Source organism: Paraphaeosphaeria sporulosa (genome assembly GCF_001642045.1).
Source record: "Paraphaeosphaeria sporulosa strain AP3s5-JAC2a unplaced genomic scaffold CC84scaffold_11, whole genome shotgun sequence".
In the NCBI taxonomy this organism is placed as follows: Eukaryota; Fungi; Ascomycota; class Dothideomycetes; order Pleosporales; family Didymosphaeriaceae; genus Paraphaeosphaeria; species Paraphaeosphaeria sporulosa.
In genome coordinates this window covers 926,418-949,022 of record NW_017253370.1, presented here as the reverse complement: position 1 = coordinate 949,022, position 22,605 = coordinate 926,418, and the positions used below count along the sequence as shown (strand labels likewise).

Genomic DNA, 22,605 nt, shown 5'->3' with positions numbered 1-22,605 from the left:
TCAATTGTGTAATCGTACTTGGTTACGTTGACCACCAAATCTCGCTCCTAGAATATCTTACGTCCACTAGCTACAGCGCAGACTGGCACGAAACGCAACCAGAAACGGTTCTGCTGAAGACGAGAGTATATCTTAGGATATAAAGAAGAGTCGCCTAGGAATATAGTAACAGCAAAGCACACGTCGAATAGCACACTCAAAAGACTCTTATTGTAACCATATTGACCTCCCTCATTGTGCGAGCCGCATATGATTTGACGCGCCGTCATGTTTTCACCGCGCTTGCTGCGATATTCATACGTGCAAGGCGATCATATGGCCGAATTTCCCTTTCCCTTTGATCAACGATGGTCACGTGTTTATCCTACGCCGGGATTCTCCGCCCGGCAGATAAATCTGGGGCTAACAGCCTAGCCTATCTCGGATGTACCGACCGACTCCCGACACTAATGCAGGGTCGGAACTAATCGCCGATATGGGGTTCGTGGGAGGGGTAAATTCCACCAAACTTTTGCCAATGAGCTTTCGGTCATAGCGCAGCCTATGTCGGAGGGCGACTATGGCACTGTTCTGGGAAGTACGATTCAGTCGGCCACTTAGAAGTTCTATGGCAGCCATAAAGTGTCATCAAGCCATGCCTTCCATTCCCATAGTCACGACGCACATTGCTGGCCATATACTCCATCAAACAGTTTCAACGACCACCTTATTCGGGCCTAAAGATGGGCGCGCTGCCACAGCTGTTCGCTGTTGCGCTACTTCTGATCCACAGCAATCTCGCGCAAGCATCTAGCACCCCGAGCGACTGTGGTGGAAGTCAAGTATGCAGGAAGACGGAGCCGTACAAGACCGCCTCATTGACGCCGGCCGAGCGCGCCAATGACCTTCTCAAACGCCTAACCTGGGAAGAGAAGATTGGACAGATGGGCGGCATCCGGGCCGCTTTCAGAAGCATCAATGGAAGTGTTGCATTCAATAGAACGTCTTTCGAGCAGATACGATCCACACAGAATGGACAAATAGGTAAGCCATCAGTCTTGAGTGTTACAAGACCCTATCTGACATGATTCAAGGTTACGGACAACAAGCAAATTGGGCAATGGACCTACTGCCACGGATGAACGAACTTCGCGCCGAACAAATCAATGGATCTCGCCTCCACATTCCATACATCACTGTGGCTGATTCCGTTAATGGCTTGTGGTTTTCCGGTGGTACGGTATTTCCTGGCACTATCTCCATGGCTTCGTCATGGAATTTGCCACTTTATGAACAGGTTATTGCAGCGTCGAGAGACGAAAACCTGGCTATGGGAATCAACTGGGTACTCTCGCCCGAAGTGGACATAATTCATGATCCTCGTAATGGGCGGAATGGTGAGATGTATGGTGAAGACACCTACCTTGTGGGTGAGTTTGGCACCCGCTACATCAAGACAATGCAGGAAAAGGACGATAACGGATTTGTGAAGGTCGCCACGACCATCAAACACTTTGTCTTTGGATCTGGCAGTGGAGGCGTTAACCGCGCCAGCATGTTTGGGGGAATCAATCATATCCTCAATGACCTTGCTCCACCGTATCGCAAAGCCATAAGAGAAGGGCAACCACTCTCGCTCATGGCTTCGTATTCGTCCATCGATGGAGTTCCAGCTTCTATCAACAAGTATCTTCTCCAAGATGTTCTACGCGGCATCCTGGGTTTCAAAGGTCTTATAATGTCGGACGCGAATGCGATACAGTACCTCTTAACCGAGTCGAAAGTGGCCCGAACTCGAAGCGATGCAGCCGTTAAGTCCCTCCAGGCAGGACTCGAGCATGAGCTCAAGCCCGATGGCCTTGGACTCTTCGTTGAGCTGAGATCGCTGCATTCTAACAAAGAGATCGCATCTTTGGTGGACGAGGCGGTTCGTGCTATGCTTCAGATCAAGTTTGCCACTGGGATGTTCGACCAACCTTTACCGACAATCGAGAACATGGCCGCTACTCTCCGTAATCCGCGTCACCTATTGCTGAACCGAAACATCACTCGCGAATCGATTGTTCTGCTCAAGAACGATGATGCATTCCTCCCTCTCACTAAGGGCCTTCTAAGCGGCTCGGGAAAGGTTGCGGTCATAGGACCGTACGCAGATCTCATCAATGCTGGCAACTATGCTCCCGTTGATCCAGCCGACCCGCGTTACGGAAACTCCTTCCTTCGAAGTTTCGAGAATGCTCTAGGCAAAGAAAATGTCCTCTATGCGCAGGGAACCAGTACGGTGCTGCCCAATTATGACCACGATGCACAAGCGAAGGATCAAGCTGCTATTTCGTTTGCAGTGGATAAAGCTAAACAAGCCGGTCTCGCAGTTGTAGTCCTTGGATCTGGATATGGCAACTTCATGCCCGAGTTCTTCAACAACGAACGGACTGATACTGAGGGCTATTCCCATGCAGACCTGGGATTCCCTGGGGCCCAACAACAGTTGCTTGACGCAATCCTTAATACCGGTGTACCGACTATCCTAGTCATGAGCGCTGGACAGACCTTTGTGATCAATCAGTCAACTTCACGCTGCAAGGCAATTTTGCATTCCTGGTTGGCTGGTGAGTACTCCGGCGACTCTCTTGTCGAGATTCTTCTTGGCCAGGTCAATCCGAGTGGCAAGCTCACCGTATCTATCCCTGACCACAATGGTGCTTTCCCTGTCGCATACGACTATCTTCCCTCAGACGACGTTGGCGGCTTTTCAACATATACCAAGTACGACTGGCATTGGCCGCAACTGACTCGAAAGCCGGCTATGCCGTTTGGCTATGGTCTCAGCTACACAAACTTTACGATTTCTGAAGTCTCAGTCTCTACATCCGGTACCGGATCGAATCGTACTATTGATGTGTCTGCGAAGGTCACTAATCGAGGCAAGATGGGGGGCAAAGAAGTTGTCCAAGTCTACTTTCGCCCTCAATACTCAATCATTGAGCGACCTGTAATGAAGCTCATTCGGTTTTCCAAGGTCAGCGTTGCTGTGGGAAGCATGGAAATAGTGGAGTTCGATAGGATCGCTTTGACTGAGCTTGGATTCTACGTGAATGGAGAGTGGACTGTTGAAGAAGGAAATTATACCTTCTGGGTCGGTAGCTCCTCCAGATCATCGGATCTCACTCCTGTAAATGTCGTCATATAATTTCATTAGGTGTGCCAAAGGCGCAGCAAAATCATCACTTTGCTCACTGTCAATCTCTCCTGCTCTTCCAGAAGTTGATGTTTATTGGGTACGTGAGATCCACAGCTTGGCCTGACAATACAAAATCAAACGAGACCTTGCATCAGAACAGCAAGATCGGTTAAAACCGGAAACTGTATTCCACCAGTTGAGCGATCAGGACATCGGCTTTCCACTCTTGTCAGAGCCATCTCCAGTCTTGTGCGCCCCACCAAGAAAATATAGACAATTCTATATCCCCGGCGTCCGTCGCGTCGAATGGCTTATTGCGCATCGTGGTGCCTATCATATCCTGGTCCAAAGCTGTAGCTTGAGTAGTGGCATCTAAAGTAATTGGAGATGCGACTGTAGACGCAGTAAGATCTGCTGGCTTTCTTTGCTCGCTTAAGTTACTCGATATCGGCAGATTACTGGCTGCAGGATTATTGGGAGCATACTGTTTCGATGAAAGTTTGTCTTGGATTGTTCCCATCGTGCTTATCATAGCGGAGGCTGGGCTGCGTCCATTGAAGCCTCGTTCAGTATCGGTTTGACCGGGTTGTAGAGCCTCTCCTTGACATATGTCCGTTTGTGGACTCGTGATAGAGTTCAATCGCTCGTGGTCAGCCGCCAGAGAGGGAGTGATGCCATCCTGAGGAGGGCGGGGTGCATGTATAAGTTCGCACTGGTCAGTCTGCGCTTCTTCCTCCTCCTCGTCGCCGTCCGCAAAATCCGCTCTCCTCAAAAGACTGTGGATTGCAAGGCGTTGGCGGATCTGTGCTGCTGAGGAAAGATGCCTACCTTGACTTTCGTCGGTGCACTGATCTGACACGCTGTTTCCACCGTCTTGCGTACGGTCATGCCACCCATTGCTTGGGACTGCAATTTTCCGGGCCATTGGACCATTATCGTTTTGTGGTGGCATAGCGAAAGAACTGGTTCTACCTTGTTGGATTGCTTGTTGCTGTGTAGAGAAGACTTGGATAGACTGTTCGAGCTCTCGTATTATGGGTGCAACGAGGGCTGATGCAAAGAAGAATCTTTTCAGAGCAGCAAGACATAATTGAGCGCGACTTAATGCGAACTCTGGTGAGAAACGATTTCTCGTATTACCAAGGCGAGAAATGTAGAGGACCAGTCTGGTGGCATGGTACGCGCAAATGGCAGTGTCGAATTCCAGCAGGTGCCACCGATCGCTGTGTTGGTTTAGCGTCGTAATTATGTCGATGATGCGCATCGCATGATGCGAGCAAAGGTCTTCGGCACGGGCCAATTCTGTAGCATCGTAGCCTCGAAGCACTGTGCTTGGCGCTGCGTCTGAATAGCCAGGTAGCAATATCCTATACAAGTCGCAATGGGCCTGATGCCACGATATGTGTGCGAGTATGCGACGTGGCAACCAATGGTCTTCGAATGGATCTTCCAGATCCGTCGAGTCACGGCTCAGTAATGTAGGGGCTGGTGTCTCTATGCCAGCTATTATGCGGCGATGGTGGTCGACGAGTTCGGTAAGATTCGCCAATGGCTCTTCCAGCAGTGTAATGTTCCGCGTCAGTCTCATGATGTCCCGACGCACAACCTCTAGCTGTATAAAAAGTCTGTATGCGCCATTTTCTTGCTTGCCTTGTAAGTTTTGTTGATCTAAATCTGAGTTCAGAAACTCTTCTTCCTTTTGCGGAAAATCGATGTAGACGACTTCTAATGGAACCATATCGAATTCAGCTAGACCGACAGAGAAGTAGCGCTCAACAATTTTCAGGGACCACAGGATCCGCCGACCGGTCTCTTGTGCAATGTGATCGCAATGCTGGCGTTCATGGTTCAATCTCAGAGCAGCGGCATACCGAGCTGCTGTGGCAATCAGCATAAAAGCTCGTTGGAGGTGGGCAGTCTCCATGTGGTAATGTATGATAAGAAGTAAAGTCTGCAGTCGCGATATGCTTGGATGTTCAAGCTGTAGCCAGATACTTTGTTCTGCAGCGTGCACCCACGCTGTTGCTCGCTCTTGGATTCCTGCTTGTGGCATTGACATGATGGCACCTCCAGATGGGACTTTCATATGTACTGAAGCCACAGCACAGAGTGCTAGAGACAGAGAACATGATTTATTCCTGCTAAAACATCTTCTTTTGGTAGTTCGAGGATGGAGGAAAGCGTACGATGGCATCGGGTAAAGGACCTCGAAGAAAAATGATAGGAACTCGTCGAGTTCATCTCGCGTTGGCATTATGAGTTCCTTTCCAGAACGTGCGTCTCCTTGGTAACTCACTGATTCGGGCGATTCCGTGGGTGCGAATACAGGGCTCGAGGTGTAGTCGTCACCAGTTGATAGCTGGGCACATACGTCTCCTGGTGACAACGGATTTCCTGAACCTTCAATATGTAGATCAACTGCATCGTGGACGTCGAGTGAGGCTGCAGCTTCTGGCACTTCCAGGATAAACTGATGGGTGCCCATGGTATGGTTATGACGAAAATAACGTTTAGGAGAAGGATAAGCGCATGCTCTCCCTCGTTCTTTACATGCTACACAGCTTGGAGTTGTGCCAGAGCATCTGATTTTTCTGGACTTGCAGGGGGTACAAGCTCGTGAGCCACGAAGTCGCCTTTGGAACATGCCGCCATTGCTCGGAAAGTTGTCGTCTGAGGAATGGCAAGGAAGACTGAGACGTTCACAATTCCCACATGCTCCTTGGCGCTTGTCGCAGCGGACCTGACGATGAAGATGTTCAGAAACAGCCATGCAATCGAAATGCACCTATACCCACCTTGCGTTGTCTGCATTGCATACACGTCTGAGGACCTACGAGGGGACCAAGCACTCCAAAACAACTGGTACGCTCCATGCAGGTGAGATGTGTAAAGAAAGTTGAGCCAGAGCAAATAGTGGCGATACAGAAGGCGATCTGCTATGATGCATGTGTGAGATCCTCGCTGGCCCCTGGGGCGACACGACCTTGGTTGCACGTGGCAATCAGAGTTTGCGGGGTCAAGCTCGCTCCGCAAAACCCCGTCTTTGGGTTCTGTTCGTAGCGCCAAGGTTGCCCAGATCAAACTAGACGATTTGTTACCGTACTGTTTAGTTCATTACATAATCCACCTTCACGGAGGTTTACCGAGCTTCATCCTTCACTTGTAACTAGCATAATTCATCGAGCGGCACATTTCGTCTGTCATCTTGCGCGACGCATCTTCGCGTTAACACCTAAAAATCATTATTGAGCGACATTTGGTCCTAGATATAGTCGGTATAACAAAATCAGAGCATGCGGTTTCTATCTATACTGAACGCCAAATGGCAGGTTGCGGGATCTAACACTGTAGTACAGTTTGTGATCTTCAAGCCACGTGCGATCAATCATACTATAAGCGGTGCTTCACTTTCTGGGCGCTCTCGGGCCGTAGTCCATTCTGCTCTGCGTATTTCACAGATTCCGGCACGCCCTTGCCCGGACCAGTCAAGCGTAGATGGATGGGATCGTCTCCAATATGTTCCATCTTCGCCTCCAGCAAAGCGGTCATGTTTGCTACAACAGCCGCGTATGATGGATCGTCATACACGTTAAAGAGTTCCAACGGGTCCTTTTCGCAGTCGAATAATTCCCACTCTTTTTCCTCTTCTTGGTTCGGATCTTCGGCTTTGCCTGGTCGAGCTCCAGCCACACCAAGATCTTCGTTGTACCAATAAATGAGCTTGTAACGGTGATCACGCACACCGTAGTGCGCGTATGCCTGGTGGATTATATCGTTGTGCATCCAGTAACGGTGGTAGGCAACTTGCTGCCAGGTTTCTGGGGTCTTCCCCCGCAAGAGCGGCATGATAGAGTCTCCTTGCATGTAGTTCGGGATCTTGATGCTTGCTAGATCCAGAAAAGTTGGTGCAAAATCCACATTGCAAATAATATCGTTACAAGTAGATGTTGGTCTGATCTCCTTGGGGTATCGCGCGAGGAATGGCATCTGGAAAGACTCCTCGTACATGAAGCGTTTGTCAAACCATCCGTGCTCGCCGAGGAAGAAGCCTTGATCAGAGGTATAGATCACCAATGTGTTCTCTGACAAACCATTCTCGTCAAGGTAGTCTAGCATCCGGCCCACGTTGTCATCGATGGACTGAATAACGCGGAGGTATCGCTGCATATACCTTTGGAATTTGAAGGCCGATAACTCGGCACGCGACTGGAAAATGAAAACAGTGCCATCGTCTTTGTCGATGAGTTTGATGCTTGAATCCGTGGGTACTTTGCGCTGAGCTGAACCAGACTCCTGTCTTACGCGCTCACCCACAGAGTGCCCGCCTTCAGGCTGCACAAGCCCTAGGTCCTGGTAGGTCAGATCCTCTGCGACCCGCATCTTAGCGACTCGAGTAGCTTTGGCACGATTCTTGTAGTCATCATCATAGGTTTCAGGGACCTTGATAGGTTTATCGGAATAAAGATGCTGGTGCTTCGTATCGCATTCCCAAGAGCGATGTGGGGCCTTGTGATGGCACATGAGGAAGAACGGTTTTTTGGAGTCTTTCGTTGCCGTTATCCAAGCTAGGGATTTTTTGGTGATGATGTCGGTGACATAGCCAGTCTCTTCTCGCTCAACGCCAGCGCCTTTCCCAGAGACTGGCATCTCAATGAACTCAGGGTCCCAGTACTCGCCCTGGCCTGGGAGAACACTCCAATAATCGAACCCCGTGGGCTCGTGTTGTTCACCCTCGCCAAGGTGCCATTTCCCAATCATGGCTGTTCGGTATCCGCCAGCGCGGAGGTGTTTAGCTACGTTAGGCATGTGCTTGTTGATCTTGTTATCGAGAGTCATTACTCCGTTAACATGGTTGTGAGTTCCTGTCAGGATAGCTGCTCTCGATGGCGTGCAAATAGAGTTGGTGACGTAGCAGTGATTAAAGAGCATTCCGTCTTTGGCCAGTCTGTCCAGGTTGGGCGTATTGTTGATGCCAGCACCATAAGCACTGATAGCTTTTGAAGCGTGGTCATCGGCCATGATAAATAAAATATTGGGTCGTGAATCCATCGTGGATGATAGTCGCAAGACTGGTCTCGGCGCAGTTATCTTTGTGAAAGGAAGGATCGCTTCACGGAGTTCCTCTGTGTCGTGATGCACAAACTGAACTGGAAGTGAAGTGAAAAACTGCAAGAATGTGTCCCGACAATCTATCACAATCGCCGACCGGAGGTTCTCACGTGAAGTGCACTGGCCGGCGTCGGACGATGCTTGTCATCCCTCTGTATCTTGCATCCGGTAATTGGATTCTGAGCCATGCCAAAATGCCGGTAGACTGTTCCGTTCGGAAGTCGGCCGGTTTTACTACTTCGAGTTAGCAGTCCGACAGCCGGGTCTTGCCTTTCAGGTTAGTAGTCCGAGCCCCGCGCGACCAGACCCCAGAGAGCTCGTTCCCCAAGCCACATATGTACGCTACTGTTCTGGGCCTGTGGATTCACGCAAAAGCAAGTGTAGCTTGGTGGCGCATAGCATCCGGGAGCTTTTCTCCGACTCGCAAGACGCCTGGTCACAACAACCGAGCGAGTCTCCGCATGCTGTCCCCATCAGCCACATGCTTCCCATGGCAGCCCCTGCGCGGGTTCTCTAAAGTCTTAGTTGCTCCACGAGGACAAATAACCACCAGGGCCTCTTGACGTACCACAGAACCACCCCTTGCAGCTGCACTTCTATACCTCGTACTACTAGAGGGTATCACGGCGTACTAGCCATCTCAAAGTCCGGTATCTACCGGCTATCTCATCGCTACAATCCACAACTTCAGCCAAAATGTCCAAAGGGTTGGGGCTCTTCCGAGCTGTCTACCTGGTAGCTTTATGCTGCGTTGGTTCCTTTCTGTTTGCCTACGATACCGGCATCGTTGGCGGCATCTTGACCTTCCCCAGTTTCCAAAGAGACTTTCGGTACACGAACAAGCAACGCGCCTCAGTCGGGTCAAATTCTACGAGTCTACTGCAAGCCGGCGGTAAGCTTCCACGTGTCAAAGAAACCCGTCATTCCATGCTCATTCTGATGTGTAGCCTTCTTTTCCTGCTTCTTTATCTGGCCATTTACCGCAAAATTTGGTCGACGTTGGTCCCTCATCCTCGCATCCTGCATCTTCAACATCGGCGCTGTCGTACAGACGATCAACACACACTCACTCGCCGCTTTCTATGTCGCTCGGACTGTGTCTGGTGTCGGTGTGGGAATGGCTACTGTGATCGTCCCCATGTACTCAGCTGAAATGGCCCCAAAGAATATCCGTGGCATGCTGGGAAGCATGTTCCAGTTCTTCTTCACCATGGGGGTCATGACATCTTATTGGGTTGATTATGCAGTTGCAAAGCATATTTCAGACGACAGTAGCGTTCAGTGGCAGTTGCCAGTCGGCTTGCAGCTGGTGCCTGGATCGATCCTCGGCCTCGGCATGCTTTTGACCAAGGAAAGCACGAGATGGCTTGCTAAGAAGGGTCGTCACGAGGAGGCTATGCAATCACTTGTTTGGGTGCGCGGCGGAGACACGCACGAGGTACAGGAAGAGTAAGTAGGCTAGTGTCCGTGAAGCAGGAGGTTTGCGTATTAACCTGGCTCATAGGTTCGCGGAAATCATGAGCAGCATTGAAGAGGAAAATCGAGTCATAGAGGGTGTGACTTGGAAAGAACTGCTACAGCCCGTCAATCGATACCGCATCTTCCTTATCATTGCATTGCAGATTGGTGTCCAACTCACTGGAAATACCTCTTTGGCGTACTGTAAGTCAGCAATACCCTATTCTGCGATCCTGAAGCTCTGACAGTATCGTATAGATGCCCCGCAAATCTTCAGTCTCGTTGGCGCCGGCCAAAACAAGTTGCTGCTCACGGGATTCTTTGGTTTTGTCAAGGTCATTGCTTGCTTGTTTTTCTTGCTTTTCCTCGTCGAAAGGATAGGACGCCGCGGGTCGCTTCTGCTTGGTGCTGGTTTTATGGGCACGTACATGCTCATCGTAGCTGTTCTTACGGTTACCTTCCCGCCCAATCCGACAGCGGGCCTCACCTCGCCATCGATTGCATCCTTGACCATGATCTATCTGGAAGCAATGAGCTACAACATCTCCTGGGGTCCAGTCCCTTGGGTATACATGGGAGAGATTCTCACGGGTCGCACCCGGGAAGCAGGCATCGCAATTGGCACAGCTACCCAGTGGTTGTTCAACTTCGCCTTCTCCCAGGCTACTCCCCATGCGGTAACAAACCTGGGTTGGAAAACCTTCGTCATGTTTGCCGTCTTCAACTATGCTCTTATTGTCTTCGTTTGGTTCTGCATCTCTGAGACTAAGGGCAAGTCTTTGGAAGAGATGAATGAATGTAAGTGCCTAGTTCCCCATCTTCGCTAGATTTGCGAGATTGGCACTTCCAGCTTTTGGTGTTCGAAACATCCGAGTATGTAAAACCATGTCACTGACGCCGCAACAGTGTTCAGCAAGAAATTTGGGGTGCAGAAGCAGGATACTGAAGAGAACATCGACAAACCAAAGGTTGATGAGGATCTTAAGCAGACTGCTACAAAAATTGATGTGAAGGCCACCTAGAGGCGAAGCTCACTAACATTCTATCAGATCATCAGTCGTGTGGTAAGAAGTTCGATTGTTGCTCAGACGCCGAAAGCGAGTTTCTATAGCTTGATCAATCCCATAACTATCGTGTCTCAAAGCACTGTTCGTATCTGATCAAAGGACATTTCACAAGTTGATCATTTATACCCCCGAAAACAGGTGCTGCTCTCATACTTAGCTGCTGTGAAATTAAACAAATCTCTGAGCTTAATTTCAACACTTAGTGAAGTCTTGAGAAGGAATAAAACAATTATCCTGCCGCAAGCATGACGATAAATGTCAGTACTGAGCAGAGTGTTTCTAGCCGACTCAATCTTCAAGACGGATGTTTCTTAGCTGCAAGATGCTGAAACTAATGATAGAATCTTGCTGATGGTGTCGAGCCCAGACATAGGAGATGAGAACAACTTCGAGGTTCTCAAGATCGAATATTGGGGCTCAAACGGTGGTTTCCCATCGTTGTCTCCACTAAGAATGCCACCTACAAACCTCTCCATATCGTGGGCGAAAGGTTCGCGAATCTGTACACCCATTGGTGCTACAACAATGCAATAGAGCTTGCAACACCATCGATGACACATACGAGTTGAAAATCCTCGCACGCGATCCAGATACGGAGACCAAGAAACTGCTCAGTTGATCGAACGCAATGCTTCTGGTCTAAAAGTCCTATTCAAAATCTATGCACAGCGTTCCGCTTCATCGTATGAGTTGGACTGTCTCAATTTAACTCCCTGTCACCCTGTCGCCCTGTCGCCCTGCGCCGAGCTTCGTCTCACTACCGGCAATTTTCGATCTCGGTTCTCTCGGCAACGCATTTAGGCGCTGCTTCGTTTCTTTCCGACGCAAATGGAAATATATGCAATGCCAACACTTTTTGTGGTTGCTCGACAAGCTTTGACCTGCCCCACCTGGTAGTCGGGATGGTGGGGAGCTGCCATGCTGCAGCTGAGCTCTGCAAGATGGTACCGCGCATTCACACACCACTTCTCGCTGGAAGACTCCTATAACGTTGTAGTTCCGCAACTTGATTGCGGTCTCTTCATGATTATCCGCATTTTTGAGGGCTCGACAAGGCCATCGTCGCACTGAACACCAACGCAACATGCCCCACATGGCCAGTTCTTCCACAGCATCTTCGATATTGATCAATAACCTGGGAATGCGGCCCTTCCTTGTGTGGTCGCGGGCATGCATGGAATGTCTCGGTACAAGCTTGGGATTATGATTCTATGGACCCGGAGAATATTTTGATGTTCTCGCAAAGCATCGCGTGCGTGTCCACGCGCGGTCAAGATGTGGAAACACGTTCTCTTCTCGTCCCGCCGCACTATTCCTGGACTCTGTGGCTATTCATTGACAGATTAAGGGACCTCTAAGCTACGTAGTTTACCATTTAAGAGTGATCTGTTCCTTCTCTGTCCTCTGAAACCTACAAACTGGTCTCTTTGTTGAAAACGATGCGATTCTCGGTTTTCCTGTTGACTGGAGCCTTGGGCTCTTTGGGCGCTGTTACATCCACGGTGATCAATATTCATGCGCCACCCCTTCCATTGGAATTGACACAACCGGCGATAGGACAGTTGGAAAGGGACAATGTAACAACGCCTAATCCAGTTGCCCGATATCTGTTCTCGCGTCAGCTGGAGGGGCGTTGCGGACCTGATGGAGGCAACCAAAGATGCACGAACAATCAATGCTGCTCGACATATGGGTATTGTGGAACTGGGTTCGATTACTGCAGCGCTTTGGTGGGCTGCCAGCCGCAGTACGGAAGATGTGGCGACGCACCAATCGAAACACCCACACCCACACCGACTCCAACGCCGACGCCAACCCCTACACCTTCTCCATCCACATCTTCTACCTCCTCGCAACTATCGTCCTCCTCGACCATCTTGTCCAGCTCTACGGTCTCTCCACCGCTCCCATCAGGCACCCTAATTGTCTCCACGAACGGCCTTTGTGGAAACTCCACAACCTGTGCCGGTTCTTCTTTTGGCAATTGCTGTTCAGAGTGGTATTGGTGCGGTAGTAGCGTGGATTACTGCGGTACAGGGTGCCGCTCCGGCTTCGGAACTTGCGGTAACGCGCCGCCAATCTCATCTTCATCTTCCTCCTCACCAGTCCCAACACCATCTCCGTCAACATCATCAACGCCCATTTCAACGCCAACGCCTACACCAACGCCAACGCCAACGCCAACTCCAAGCCCCAGTACAAGCTCCACATCCAGCTCCGTGCGCCCGACCCCCACGATACCAGTGAGCACGGACGGCCAGTGCGGAAATGGTGTAGGGTGTGTGGGGTCAACATACGGACGTTGCTGTTCGAGTTATGGATGGTGTGGGAACCAAGACGATTACTGTAGACCGGCTTACGGCTGCCAACCACAATGGGGAGAATGCGGACCGGCTGCAGAAGTCATGTTTGCAAACATGTAAAAGAAGAGATTTAGAGTACCAAGAGGTGACAATATAGAGCGATTATAGCTATTTAGCTCAAGACTAAACGACCTTTTCGATCACTACCAACAATCAACTTTGGCAGCATGCCTTAGCCTTTCCTTCACTTCTTGGCCTCCAAGGTCCTTCCGGCAAATACAGTCTGTAAAAGAATCCATTTCTCTCGCCAGCGAGACTTCGGAAGGATTAGAATAAGCACCGTCAACCTTCACGAACCCCCTCGTCTCATTCAAACCCACTGCTTCGGTTGTTTCGAGTCAGTCTCATCTGATAGTCGCCGTCCAGGTCCGTCGCATGCGGCGCAACGTACTTGGATGCCCATGCGTGCTATTATCGTATCCTCCTAGGAACAGTCCCAGCTGTCAATATAATGCTCATACACCCTTACTCCTCGCTCTCGATCTTGTACAATATGACGCCATTGTTGGCGCAAGGGGAGAGCGCAAAATCTGCCCACTGAATTTTTGTGGGTGCGCCCGCAGCTGTCAGTTCTTTGTCGAACCAGGCGCAGAGAACGCCGCTGAGGCATTTGAGACCGGTCTTGGCCATGTCGTTCCAGGTGGGGATAGTGAGCTATTACCATAGGTTAGTCGCCATGCCTGAGAAGATTTACGCGTTTCCTTATATCCTCAACACATGTAGGGCCTCCCCTGTGCACCGGTATCAACAGAATATTCAGAAGTGTCGTGGAAATCTTCGATGGCTGTGCTATCGCTGTCAACCATCTGTCTCGCCGGTATCCGCGTTGTAGCTGGGGTAAGAGGCAAACCCGACTGGGAGTTTCTTGATGGTGACCTCCGGGAGTGCGAGTGCAGCAGCCAAAGGGTGGAGATGGTAAGCAGTTTGGCCACCAATATTGAATTAATAAAAAAAAAAAATAGGTGTATGTACTTTTTATCTGCTTTGTGACGGCGAAGATGATATTATACCAATCGTAAGTCTGCTGACACCAATATCTGACGATCATAAAAGTGCAATATCAGACTGGCAAAAGCCCCTGTTGGCAAATCTACTATTGAATCGACAATTCGCAATAGATGGCTGAAATAACAACACAGTTCTATCTATGCTAGCCCAGGCATCAGCTTGCTGTCAACAGCAAACTTGGATAAGAGTAAGACCGTGCATCTGGATGCTAGGGCCGAGAAATACCACTGCTGAAATTGACTCACGAGTACGAGGAATCAATAGAGCAAATCAATGCGACTGGCTTATACCTAATCACACGTGACTGTTCCGCCACAGAAAGGATTCCATCATCAATCTCCGTAACTTGCCGCCCAAACCTTCCTTCCTGTCAAGAATTTTCGTTAAGACGTATCGACACTGCGGTATGCTGGGAGTATCGAGCTCTAGTTGTTGCCTATTGTGTCGCCTCTCGTACGCGATATTCAGAACGTCGCATTAAAGAAGCTCTGAGCCGTGTACCTCAAGATGAATGTTCCAATTCTCTCTGGAAATCTCTTCTTCGCCATACCCTCCAACTCTTCCCAGCTCTTTGCCTTGTGCAAAAACAAATCCCAAGTATGGATATATTGTTTTGTCTCAGCCAGATGTTGTGTTCCAAAATCCTCGAACGCTTGCATATGTGACGGGATTACTATTTTAGGCTTTAGCTGCGCGATCTTGTCCAAGCTCTGCAGCCATCGCGCTCGCATCTCAGAAGTGGGGTTTTCGGCAAGGTATTGGTAGCAGTGGCCGTAAACAACGTCACTTCCGACTACGAGGTCTAAAGAGGGAACGTGCAAAACGGTTGAGTCCACAGTGTCGCCTTCGCCAACGACGATGGCATGTAGTTCATGTTTACCGTCATCGATGGTGAACTTTCCGTCGGCGGGGAGGACTTGGACCAAGGACAGATCGGTTTTCTCGATGCTTGGAAATAAGCCCTTCCAGAAGTAGTCCCATAGTGGGCCTTCGTATTGGGCAGGCATATGCTCAATTACGCCGTCTGTCGTAAGACCTTGGCTTCGGGGAATCTTTCCAGGATTGCGGGGAAACTGTTGAAGTGATCGGCGTGCGCGTGTGTGATATAGATATATTTCAGCGAAACTCCAGGCGCAGTGTTGGCAATCCATTTGGCTAAGACGGCACCGTCTTTAGCCAGTGTTGGTGTATCAACGAGCACGGCTTGTTTGTCGCTGTGAATGAGAGTATAGGCTGTTGGTGAGTATAGAAGGACGTCTTTGCCTTGGTACTGAACTGAGGTTTCCTTCTCGTGATAAACGTCGACTTTGAGTTCCGCGTTGGAGCAGGCGCGTTTTGAGAGGGCACCTGTGCCGAAGGCTGCAAATACTGCGATAGTGGAAGCAAACCACTTCATTGTTGGTGCTATGCTCTGGTCATTGAAAGTCAGAACAGCTTTTTATGCACTCTTTCAAAGACTGTTATCACCGCACGGGGTCCTATTACCTCGGCCAGCGGCGGAACGAACTGCAAGGTTTACTATTCACATCACCTGGAGCTCTACAAAGCTCGTGGTCGGCGAGGTCTCGTAAGCATTTCTTGATGTAATCGCCAGGGCAAGTCTTACCTCGCAGCCTGAGCTGACCTATTCGGGAAATTTTAGATGTAGTCGTTTGATGGTGTTGCATTGGTAAGCAGATGTCATCGTGCACTTATGCCACCGTTCATGCATCGGCCGACCCGCGATTTAGCGTCTGATGTTAGGAGCGGCCTAATAAAATTCAACCAACAGATTCGTGGCAGTCATCAGTGTTTGATGACATATAAATTATGGCTCGCGTGCTGCATTCCACTTCATTCCGCGTTCATCACATTGCTGTCAACCATTCATGGATGCCACAGGTGGCTTCTGCAACTGTTCAATTTTGACGTTTGATATCTCTGCGTTTGCCCCTTCATTCCCTTGTAATATAGGACCCACATATGGCCCTAGTTATATATCCTGTGTGCGTACAAGGTAAGATAAGGTGGTAACCTATCTGTCTAGTATCCCGTTCAACCTTATCCGTCTGATTACACTCGTTCAGTAGATCCGGTGTTGCGATCAACGCCAATAATTTAGATAGAATAATCCCCGAAATGCATGAAGACTGTTCCAATGCAAGCGACCTTTTGCGATGGAATGAGAAAGCATCAAGACGTCCCTAGACCAGGTGCATTTCTTGAAGCCTAGCATGGGACTCAATACAGCCCTACCTACCACCAGCCATCGAAAGGTTGCGTTGGAGCGACGTGTCCAGAATGGCACCAAATGGGTGCCGAAGTAGATACCTTAGAGCAACACCGGGCATTTCGCCGATACGCCAGAGTACCCCTGCGCGCACCGAACATAAGAGACGAAAGCAAGCTATCTCTCAGAGATGGGAATAAAAGAGGAGCGCCCAATTTCGCGCATCGATGGATTGGCTGGTGGCATCTTACTCGAGGTAATACCTCACTTATCCTCCCCCGCCTGAGATCTCATCGTAATTCTCCGCAAGTGACACTTTTAGTCCTTCTAAAGGAGTGATGGTGTGCCTTACATGAGATATCTCGGGTCTCGGATGTTCCCAAATCGGCCATTTGTAGTTGCCGCTTTCGCGACACCGTAAAAACCGTCGATACACTATCAGTAAAGAACCATTGAAATGTATAGTAGGTTGAGCTACGATAGGCTGTACTATTATTCTTCTACTATCATAAGTATTAGCTTATATTCGCTCTTTCGTTGTCATGAGAGTCGCGCTTCGGACAGTTGTTCATTGTCAAAATTCCTTCTAAGCATTGCTTGTCCGCAATGGTAAGACCCTTTGCTAACTTTATTCCTAACTGCATCCTCTCTCTTTCTAGATATATCACTTGTCCGAAAACGCACGAGATGGTGTGTCATTACACTAGAGAGGGTTCCTGAACTCCTGCTTTTCAGCTGTAATGTTCCAGGCCGGTGCACAGTAAGACTTGCAGCCATTCATATCTTCCCAAGGTTTCTTGCAGTATCATATATTTGTAGCCAACATGTCTTGGGGGGCTTGAAGTAGCTTACTCCCTCGGATTAACCCCTGACTCATGCGCTCGACGGTGGACCGAAGCGGTGTGCAAGTTGCAACATTAACCCATCACTGCCCAAAAATCAGTCTCAGCACGAATCAGGGAGTCAGGGAGTGAGTTTGATTCTAATACTGGCTTTGGATTACTTGGATTTCATCCACAACGAGAGAATTGGTTTGAATTTGAGTGCTTACAGTTTGTCTGACTACATAAGCGTAGTGGTAACCCCTGTTGTACTTGCTTCCGTCCCATTCGCACGAGAACAGTTGTGTCTCGCACTATGCCTCTCGTTATGCCACCAACCGCTAGCCGACCGTTTGTCTTACATATCAACCTCAAGTAACACCACTCCATTCTCTTTGTACCCCCTCAAGCTGCAAACTAGACAACGAGCACACCAACAATCAAATTTTTACATCTCCCAGTAATGACGTACCTCTCCGATACTGATAGCGATGGCTACGCGCATACCTATCAAAACAATTTCCCTATCACGGGATCGATCAAAGCGCATCCAAGACTGTGGGTCTTCGGCGCATGTCTTGAGGTATTGATTGTTGGGTGCTGTGGAGGCTGGAGTTGATTGCTTTGGATCGCGCATCGAAACCTAGTATGCCAACTAAAGGGACAGAGAAGAAGGAAAGGAGAACTGATCAAGAAATTTGGCTAGGGCAAGCTCATTACGACTGATGTATTATAACTGTGCGCTTTGAATCTGCGTATGGCTTACAAAGAGCTCACCGAGACAGATAGAATATCCGCTGGGGATGCGCAGCCAATCGTTAGCCTCTATTACTCATTGTTTCACGACATGATTCCCAGCTGCCCATCCACACGATATTTGGTCTAGTTAAGCCTTCCCACCCGCCACCTTCCACGCCTCCTCCAAACCCAAAGTCTCAACCTCAGGGAACAAATCATTCAACTTTGCCCCATCCTGATACGTAAATAACCCTTCATCCATCCAAAGTCCATACTGCGCAAACAGCCCCTGCACAACCGGCAACGCTCTCTCCCTCCCACCAAATCGCTCATACATCCGCGCATGCCCAGGCAACTCCGTCACCTTCCCTACCCTCAACTGCTCCAACGAGTCATACGTGACGTTGAATTTCACACCTTTTCCCTTCTCAGCCGCAGCAACAACCTCGTTCCAAGACTTCACATCGCCAATGATGAAGTACGCGGGCTCCCACTTCTCCAGCATCAAGAGCTTGGGAATGTACTTCGCGATGTCGCGGGAGTACGTTAGCGTAATCTTGGCCTCGCCATTGTTCGGGAGGGCTGCAGCGTTGTGCTTGACGTCGAACATCATGGTGTTAATGGTGAGAGTGGAGGGCAGGCCTTCGGTGACGTATTCCATAAACAGGCCGGGGTAGATGGCTGTCCACTCGAGGCCGGTTTGCTGCAGCTGCGCCATCGCTTCAAGTCTGCCCTGTGCCAGAGGAAAGTTCTTGAATCGAGGTCTTTGTGTGCAGTTAGCGGAAGGTCTGAAAGCTGGGGTGTGGATGGCTACTCACTCGTCCTTGAATTCCAGCGCGCTCCAAGTGTTAGGGATGAACCGTTTCGTAGAGTGCGATCGTGCAGCTGCTGCGATCATGTTAAGCTCCGGGGTTGGATCATGCATTGTGTTTGCGGTTGTGATAAGCACTTCGACATTATTAGTTTCGAGGATCGTTGTGAGGGCGTCCACATTTGAGTAGTCCACTGCTAGGACACGAGCGCCGGATTCCTTCTCAATCTGGGAATTTCCCTGTATCTATAGTCAGCTGACATAGCTTGGGCACAGGGCTCAAGTCGAACACACAGTACGTGAGAAGATTAAGACTTCAAACCGGCCGTCCTCCATTAAGGCATCGACGATTGCGCGGCCCAGACCACTCGAGCCACCAGCGACTACGACAACGACTGACATTTTACCGACAGATTCTTCTCGAACGTACTTGAGAACAAGTCACTGCGTTGATAAGGCGAAATAGCTGCCGAGTTGGTGAAGCTAATCTATTCTTCCCAATGCACGCGTCTCGCAAACTAGTCTTTATACTTTTCCACTCCCTCATCTAGTTTCGCGATATACTGCAGTATACCGAGCCGATTTCAAAGCAAGCCCGCATTTCAACAAGTTCACGGTTCGGTTGTACCAGATCACGTGCTTTTCGGACGAAAACCTCCGGCTATTTCAGGTTAGCCATACGAGAGTCTTGGGGGGCAGATACATATCATAGATCCACATCTCGTCCTAGCACGCTACTCTTCGTCGTCGCACCCTGGTATAAGATGAGGTGTGTCGTATTACCTGCTTCCTGATTGGCCGAGGGTTCAATGCCGCAGGATGCACCCGCAGGTCCAGTCTCGGTTGACCGTGCAGCATGTCCCAGGCCATGCATTTCCCTAATCTTACCTTGAACACACTTCTGCCACCGCTGCGCCGCCGCCGTCGGGACAAGTGATAAGATGAGGTGTAGCAGCGGGACCGTATCGCCCGTATTCTCATTGGCAGCGCCCGGCTAGTGGGGTCGACGGCGCTAGGACGTATTATTGCGCAACCGTCTTCCAGAGCGAGAGGTGTACAAATACAACCCTTCCCCAGCGCATCCGATTTCCGCAGTCAAAGAGATAGACAGAGGACAGAAACATGGCATCCTTCACCGACAAAGTCGTCATCATAACTGGCTGCTCCTCTGGAATCGGCCTCGCTACAACACAACTCTTCCTCTCACGCCAAGCCAAAGTCTTCGGCATCGACATCGCACCTTTCACCGCCGAAACCACCAAGGATGTTCCCTTCGAGTTCCACCAGGCTGACCTCATTGAGCCGCAAGCTGCCTCGGAAGCTGTCGCGCGTTGCACCGCTATCTTTGGAAGGATAGACGTCCTCGTCAATTGCGCGGGCATCTCGGATGGGTGGTCTAGCGCGGACTCGCTGAAGGATGTCGAGTGGGAGCGCGTCATGGCAATCAACCTTACGGTGCCAGTGAGGCTGATGACGGCGGTTTTGCCGGCGATGAAAGAGCAGGGGAAAGGGAGCATCGTCAATGTGGCGAGTAAAGCGGGAGTGAGCGGGGCGGCAGCGGGGATTGCTTACACGGCGTCGAAGCATGGACTTGTGAGTTTGGACTATGGTGGTTGTGATTGGAAGCCGTGCTGATTTAAGTTAAGGTTGGCGCGACGAAGAACGTGGCGTGGCGCTTCCGCAATGATAATATTCGCTGCAACGCTGTGCTGCCTGGTGGTATGCATTCTTCTCCATTGAGGTCACCGAACAGAAGCTCACTTCATCTAGGCGTCGCAACAAACATCCAGAACTCAGTCAACATGGACTGCTTCGACAAGGACGGCTTTAGTAGCTTCTTGTATGTGCCTTCTGATCGCCATGGTTATTCCACTGACGAAAACAGCCCCGTGGTGGAAATGCACGTCGCAAAGAACGAGAAGGGACAGCCCGTGCCGGTGATTACCCCTAACGATGTCGCCAAGGGTATCGCGTACCTAGCCTCGGACGAGGCGCGGATGGTGAACGGTGCATTACTACCCATCGATGCGGCGTGGTCGACTTTGTAACCAGATTCGTGGAATAGGTGATCTGGAGTGTTACAACCGATCAAACACCTATTACCAGTTCCAGGATTAGAGTATATCAGCGACTGTCCATTATACGACGCTACAGCTAAATCCAATAATAAAATTCTTACTGCGTCGCCTCTATAACGAACCGTCGTGTAGTTGAAGAAACTTCGTCGTTCCATCTTTCTCTCAGCATGACTTGCGGTCTTCGACTTTGACGCTATGACCGATCCAAAATACAGACTGATAGAGAATGGGACCAGAACGTCAAACCAGCGCTTCGAACACTCTAGCTTTGCAACCTCAACTATCAATTCTTCTCCAACGCAGCGAACATCGCGCATTTGACGACGTTGACCCCCATTCGCACAATGCAGCAGACGTCGCCAAAACCTTCTCCTCGGCACTCGTCGCCCTTGCCCGCGCCACTGTTTGATGACCATTTCCAAACGCCTCAGGTCTGGGCAAAGTGGGCCATACTGTGCCAGGGCCCGCTACAGCTAGCAGGACCAATCAAATGTCAGCGGGAATAATCACCTTGTCCGCTTCGGGAATAGTCCCGCAACGATGAAACTCAATGACACGCCTGGTCAAGAACACTCTACATCGTGACACGCATAACACTGAGACGAGGGTGCATGTTTGCCTCAGACTGCCGCGGACTCGTCAACATGTCTTTTGTGAGGCTAGAACGTGACATGGGGAGACTTCCTCTTTGTCGCCGCTCCACGCCCATCCCTTCTTCTTCATTGACCAAAACCTAGCATTCTGGCAGCGCCAAGTAAAGCAACACCATGGAATACATCAAGAAGAACCAGCAGTACAAAGAAGTCTCGTACTCAGAGCGCGAGGACGAAGATTACCTGTCTAGCACTGAAGTTGAATCCCAGCATGGCGACGACGAGAAGGACTCGGAGAAGGCCAAGACTCATCGTCCTAGACGATCAAGACCACGGCGATCGAGGACGAGCCTGTGGGTAGCTGAGTTCCGCCGCTTCAGATGGCTTGTCGATCTCGTGCTCTTGGTCATCAATATCTCGCTGTCGGTGGTTCTGCTCCGGAACTTCAACCAGGAGAATGCGACCAGCACTATGCAGGTTGGCAGCAGCTTCGACGGGACGGGGCCGGACTGTCAGTAAAAGCCCAAGAAAATCATACAGCTACTGACTCATCGCAGTCCCAACCAAGATTGTCAAATTCGAAGCCGACCAAGCCTTTGTCCCAAACAACACTGCAGAGTTCTTCTCCCCCGCAACCCTAGAAAAATGGAACACCATCATGCCCGGTACCGCCACCTCTCCGCTCCCTCCTCCTCTTTGCTGATCTGACATCTGACAAACCACAGTCGGCGCAGGCTGGGGTGCCCCAACCGAAGACACCTTCTTCACAACTTCCATGACGCACCAGCTCCACTGTCTCTTCATGATGGGCCGCATCTACGCGGCGCTCACCTCAGAGATGCCCGAAAAGCTTATGAGCGACTACCACTCACATTACCTCCACTGCGTGGACTACCTGCGGCAGGGCATTATGTGCTCGGCGGACATGGCCATGGAGCCACATGAGCAAACGGATCCGGATGACAATGGGCCGATGGATGGGAGCTGGAACGGGCATCATGTGTGCAAGGACTACGGGCACATCATGCCGTATTTGGAGGGTGAGTTTTGCAGTTCATGGGAGCTTTTACGAATCTTGCTAACGAGCGTAGAACAAATCGACCAGGGGATCCGCAAGGTGCTGCCTATCGACGATTAGACTTGTACTTCTATCAAAAATAAAGTTCAAACACATACATCCGCGCGACAGC

The 22,605-nt window shown here is 50.2% G+C and overlaps 9 protein-coding genes across 9 annotated transcripts; 5 read left to right on the top strand and 4 right to left on the bottom strand.

Moving 5' to 3' along the window:
• The first annotated feature begins 519 nt into the window (after positions 1-519).
• CC84DRAFT_1168258 (periplasmic beta-glucosidase) lies at positions 520-3,181 on the top strand. The gene is made up of 2 exons (XM_018179355.1): positions 520-1,023; positions 1,074-3,181. Exons 1-2 carry the CDS (start codon positions 723-725, stop codon positions 3,167-3,169), a joined length of 2,397 nt encoding a protein of 798 aa, XP_018031464.1. The 5' UTR covers positions 520-722; the 3' UTR covers positions 3,170-3,181.
• A 709-nt stretch (positions 3,182-3,890) lies between these two features.
• On the bottom strand, positions 3,891-5,414 carry CC84DRAFT_1101680 (uncharacterized protein; the record flags this gene model as incomplete). Its single annotated transcript, XM_018174926.1, has 2 exons — positions 3,891-3,988; positions 4,091-5,414. Coding segments are annotated over 2 exons (1,422 nt in total), but the record flags the coding sequence as incomplete, so codon positions are not given.
• A 946-nt stretch (positions 5,415-6,360) lies between these two features.
• Positions 6,361-8,209, bottom strand: CC84DRAFT_1199123 (extracellular sulfatase Sulf-2; the record flags this gene model as incomplete). Its single annotated transcript, XM_018181601.1, has 2 exons — positions 6,361-6,392; positions 6,643-8,209. 2 exons carry the CDS (start codon positions 8,207-8,209, stop codon positions 6,361-6,363), a joined length of 1,599 nt encoding a protein of 532 aa, XP_018031462.1.
• Positions 8,210-8,965: 756 nt separating this feature from the next.
• On the top strand, positions 8,966-10,524 carry CC84DRAFT_1128451 (general substrate transporter; the record flags this gene model as incomplete). Its single annotated transcript, XM_018175799.1, has 4 exons — positions 8,966-9,161; positions 9,217-9,718; positions 9,774-9,931; positions 9,986-10,524. Coding segments are annotated over 4 exons (1,395 nt in total), but the record flags the coding sequence as incomplete, so codon positions are not given.
• Positions 10,525-12,233: 1,709 nt separating this feature from the next.
• Positions 12,234-13,217, top strand: CC84DRAFT_1229792 (uncharacterized protein; the record flags this gene model as incomplete). Its single annotated transcript, XM_018183677.1, has 1 exon — positions 12,234-13,217. One exon carries the CDS (start codon positions 12,234-12,236, stop codon positions 13,215-13,217), a length of 984 nt encoding a protein of 327 aa, XP_018031460.1.
• A 1,412-nt stretch (positions 13,218-14,629) lies between these two features.
• CC84DRAFT_1190264 (Metallo-hydrolase/oxidoreductase) lies at positions 14,630-15,561 on the bottom strand (the record flags this gene model as incomplete). The annotated part of the gene is made up of 3 exons (XM_018181106.1): positions 14,630-15,201; positions 15,240-15,428; positions 15,513-15,561. The coding sequence occupies 3 exons, from the start codon at positions 15,559-15,561 to the stop codon at positions 14,630-14,632; spliced, it is 810 nt and encodes a 269-aa protein (XP_018031459.1).
• Positions 15,562-18,081: 2,520 nt separating this feature from the next.
• On the bottom strand, positions 18,082-19,146 carry CC84DRAFT_1229786 (NAD(P)-binding protein; the record flags this gene model as incomplete). The annotated part of the gene is made up of 3 exons (XM_018183676.1): positions 18,082-18,697; positions 18,752-18,984; positions 19,039-19,146. 3 exons carry the CDS (start codon positions 19,144-19,146, stop codon positions 18,082-18,084), a joined length of 957 nt encoding a protein of 318 aa, XP_018031458.1.
• A 469-nt stretch (positions 19,147-19,615) lies between these two features.
• Positions 19,616-20,923, top strand: CC84DRAFT_1263131 (oxidoreductase ucpA). The gene is made up of 4 exons (XM_018185212.1): positions 19,616-20,337; positions 20,391-20,463; positions 20,515-20,584; positions 20,630-20,923. The coding sequence occupies exons 1-4, from the start codon at positions 19,867-19,869 to the stop codon at positions 20,790-20,792; spliced, it is 777 nt and encodes a 258-aa protein (XP_018031457.1). The 5' UTR covers positions 19,616-19,866; the 3' UTR covers positions 20,793-20,923.
• Positions 20,924-21,417: 494 nt separating this feature from the next.
• Positions 21,418-22,553, top strand: CC84DRAFT_1263130 (uncharacterized protein; the record flags this gene model as incomplete). Its single annotated transcript, XM_018185211.1, has 4 exons — positions 21,418-21,926; positions 21,973-22,080; positions 22,141-22,455; positions 22,507-22,553. The coding sequence occupies exons 1-4, from the start codon at positions 21,590-21,592 to the stop codon at positions 22,551-22,553; spliced, it is 807 nt and encodes a 268-aa protein (XP_018031456.1). The 5' UTR covers positions 21,418-21,589.
• Between the last annotated feature and the right edge of the window lie 52 nt (positions 22,554-22,605).

Excerpts from the sequence above, each read along its gene's own strand:
- CC84DRAFT_1168258 (XM_018179355.1), top strand. The coding sequence starts at position 723 with ATGGGCGCGCTGCCACAGCTGTTCGCTGTTGCGCTACTTCTGATCCAC. Across the intron at positions 1,024-1,073 it reads CACACAGAATGGACAAATAG|GTTACGGACAACAAGCAAAT; the intron begins GTAAGCCATCAG and ends ACATGATTCAAG.
- CC84DRAFT_1263131 (XM_018185212.1), top strand. The coding sequence starts at position 19,867 with ATGGCATCCTTCACCGACAAAGTCGTCATCATAACTGGCTGCTCCTCT. Across the intron at positions 20,338-20,390 it reads CGGCGTCGAAGCATGGACTT|GTTGGCGCGACGAAGAACGT; the intron begins GTGAGTTTGGAC and ends ATTTAAGTTAAG. Across the intron at positions 20,464-20,514 it reads CAACGCTGTGCTGCCTGGTG|GCGTCGCAACAAACATCCAG; the intron begins GTATGCATTCTT and ends CACTTCATCTAG.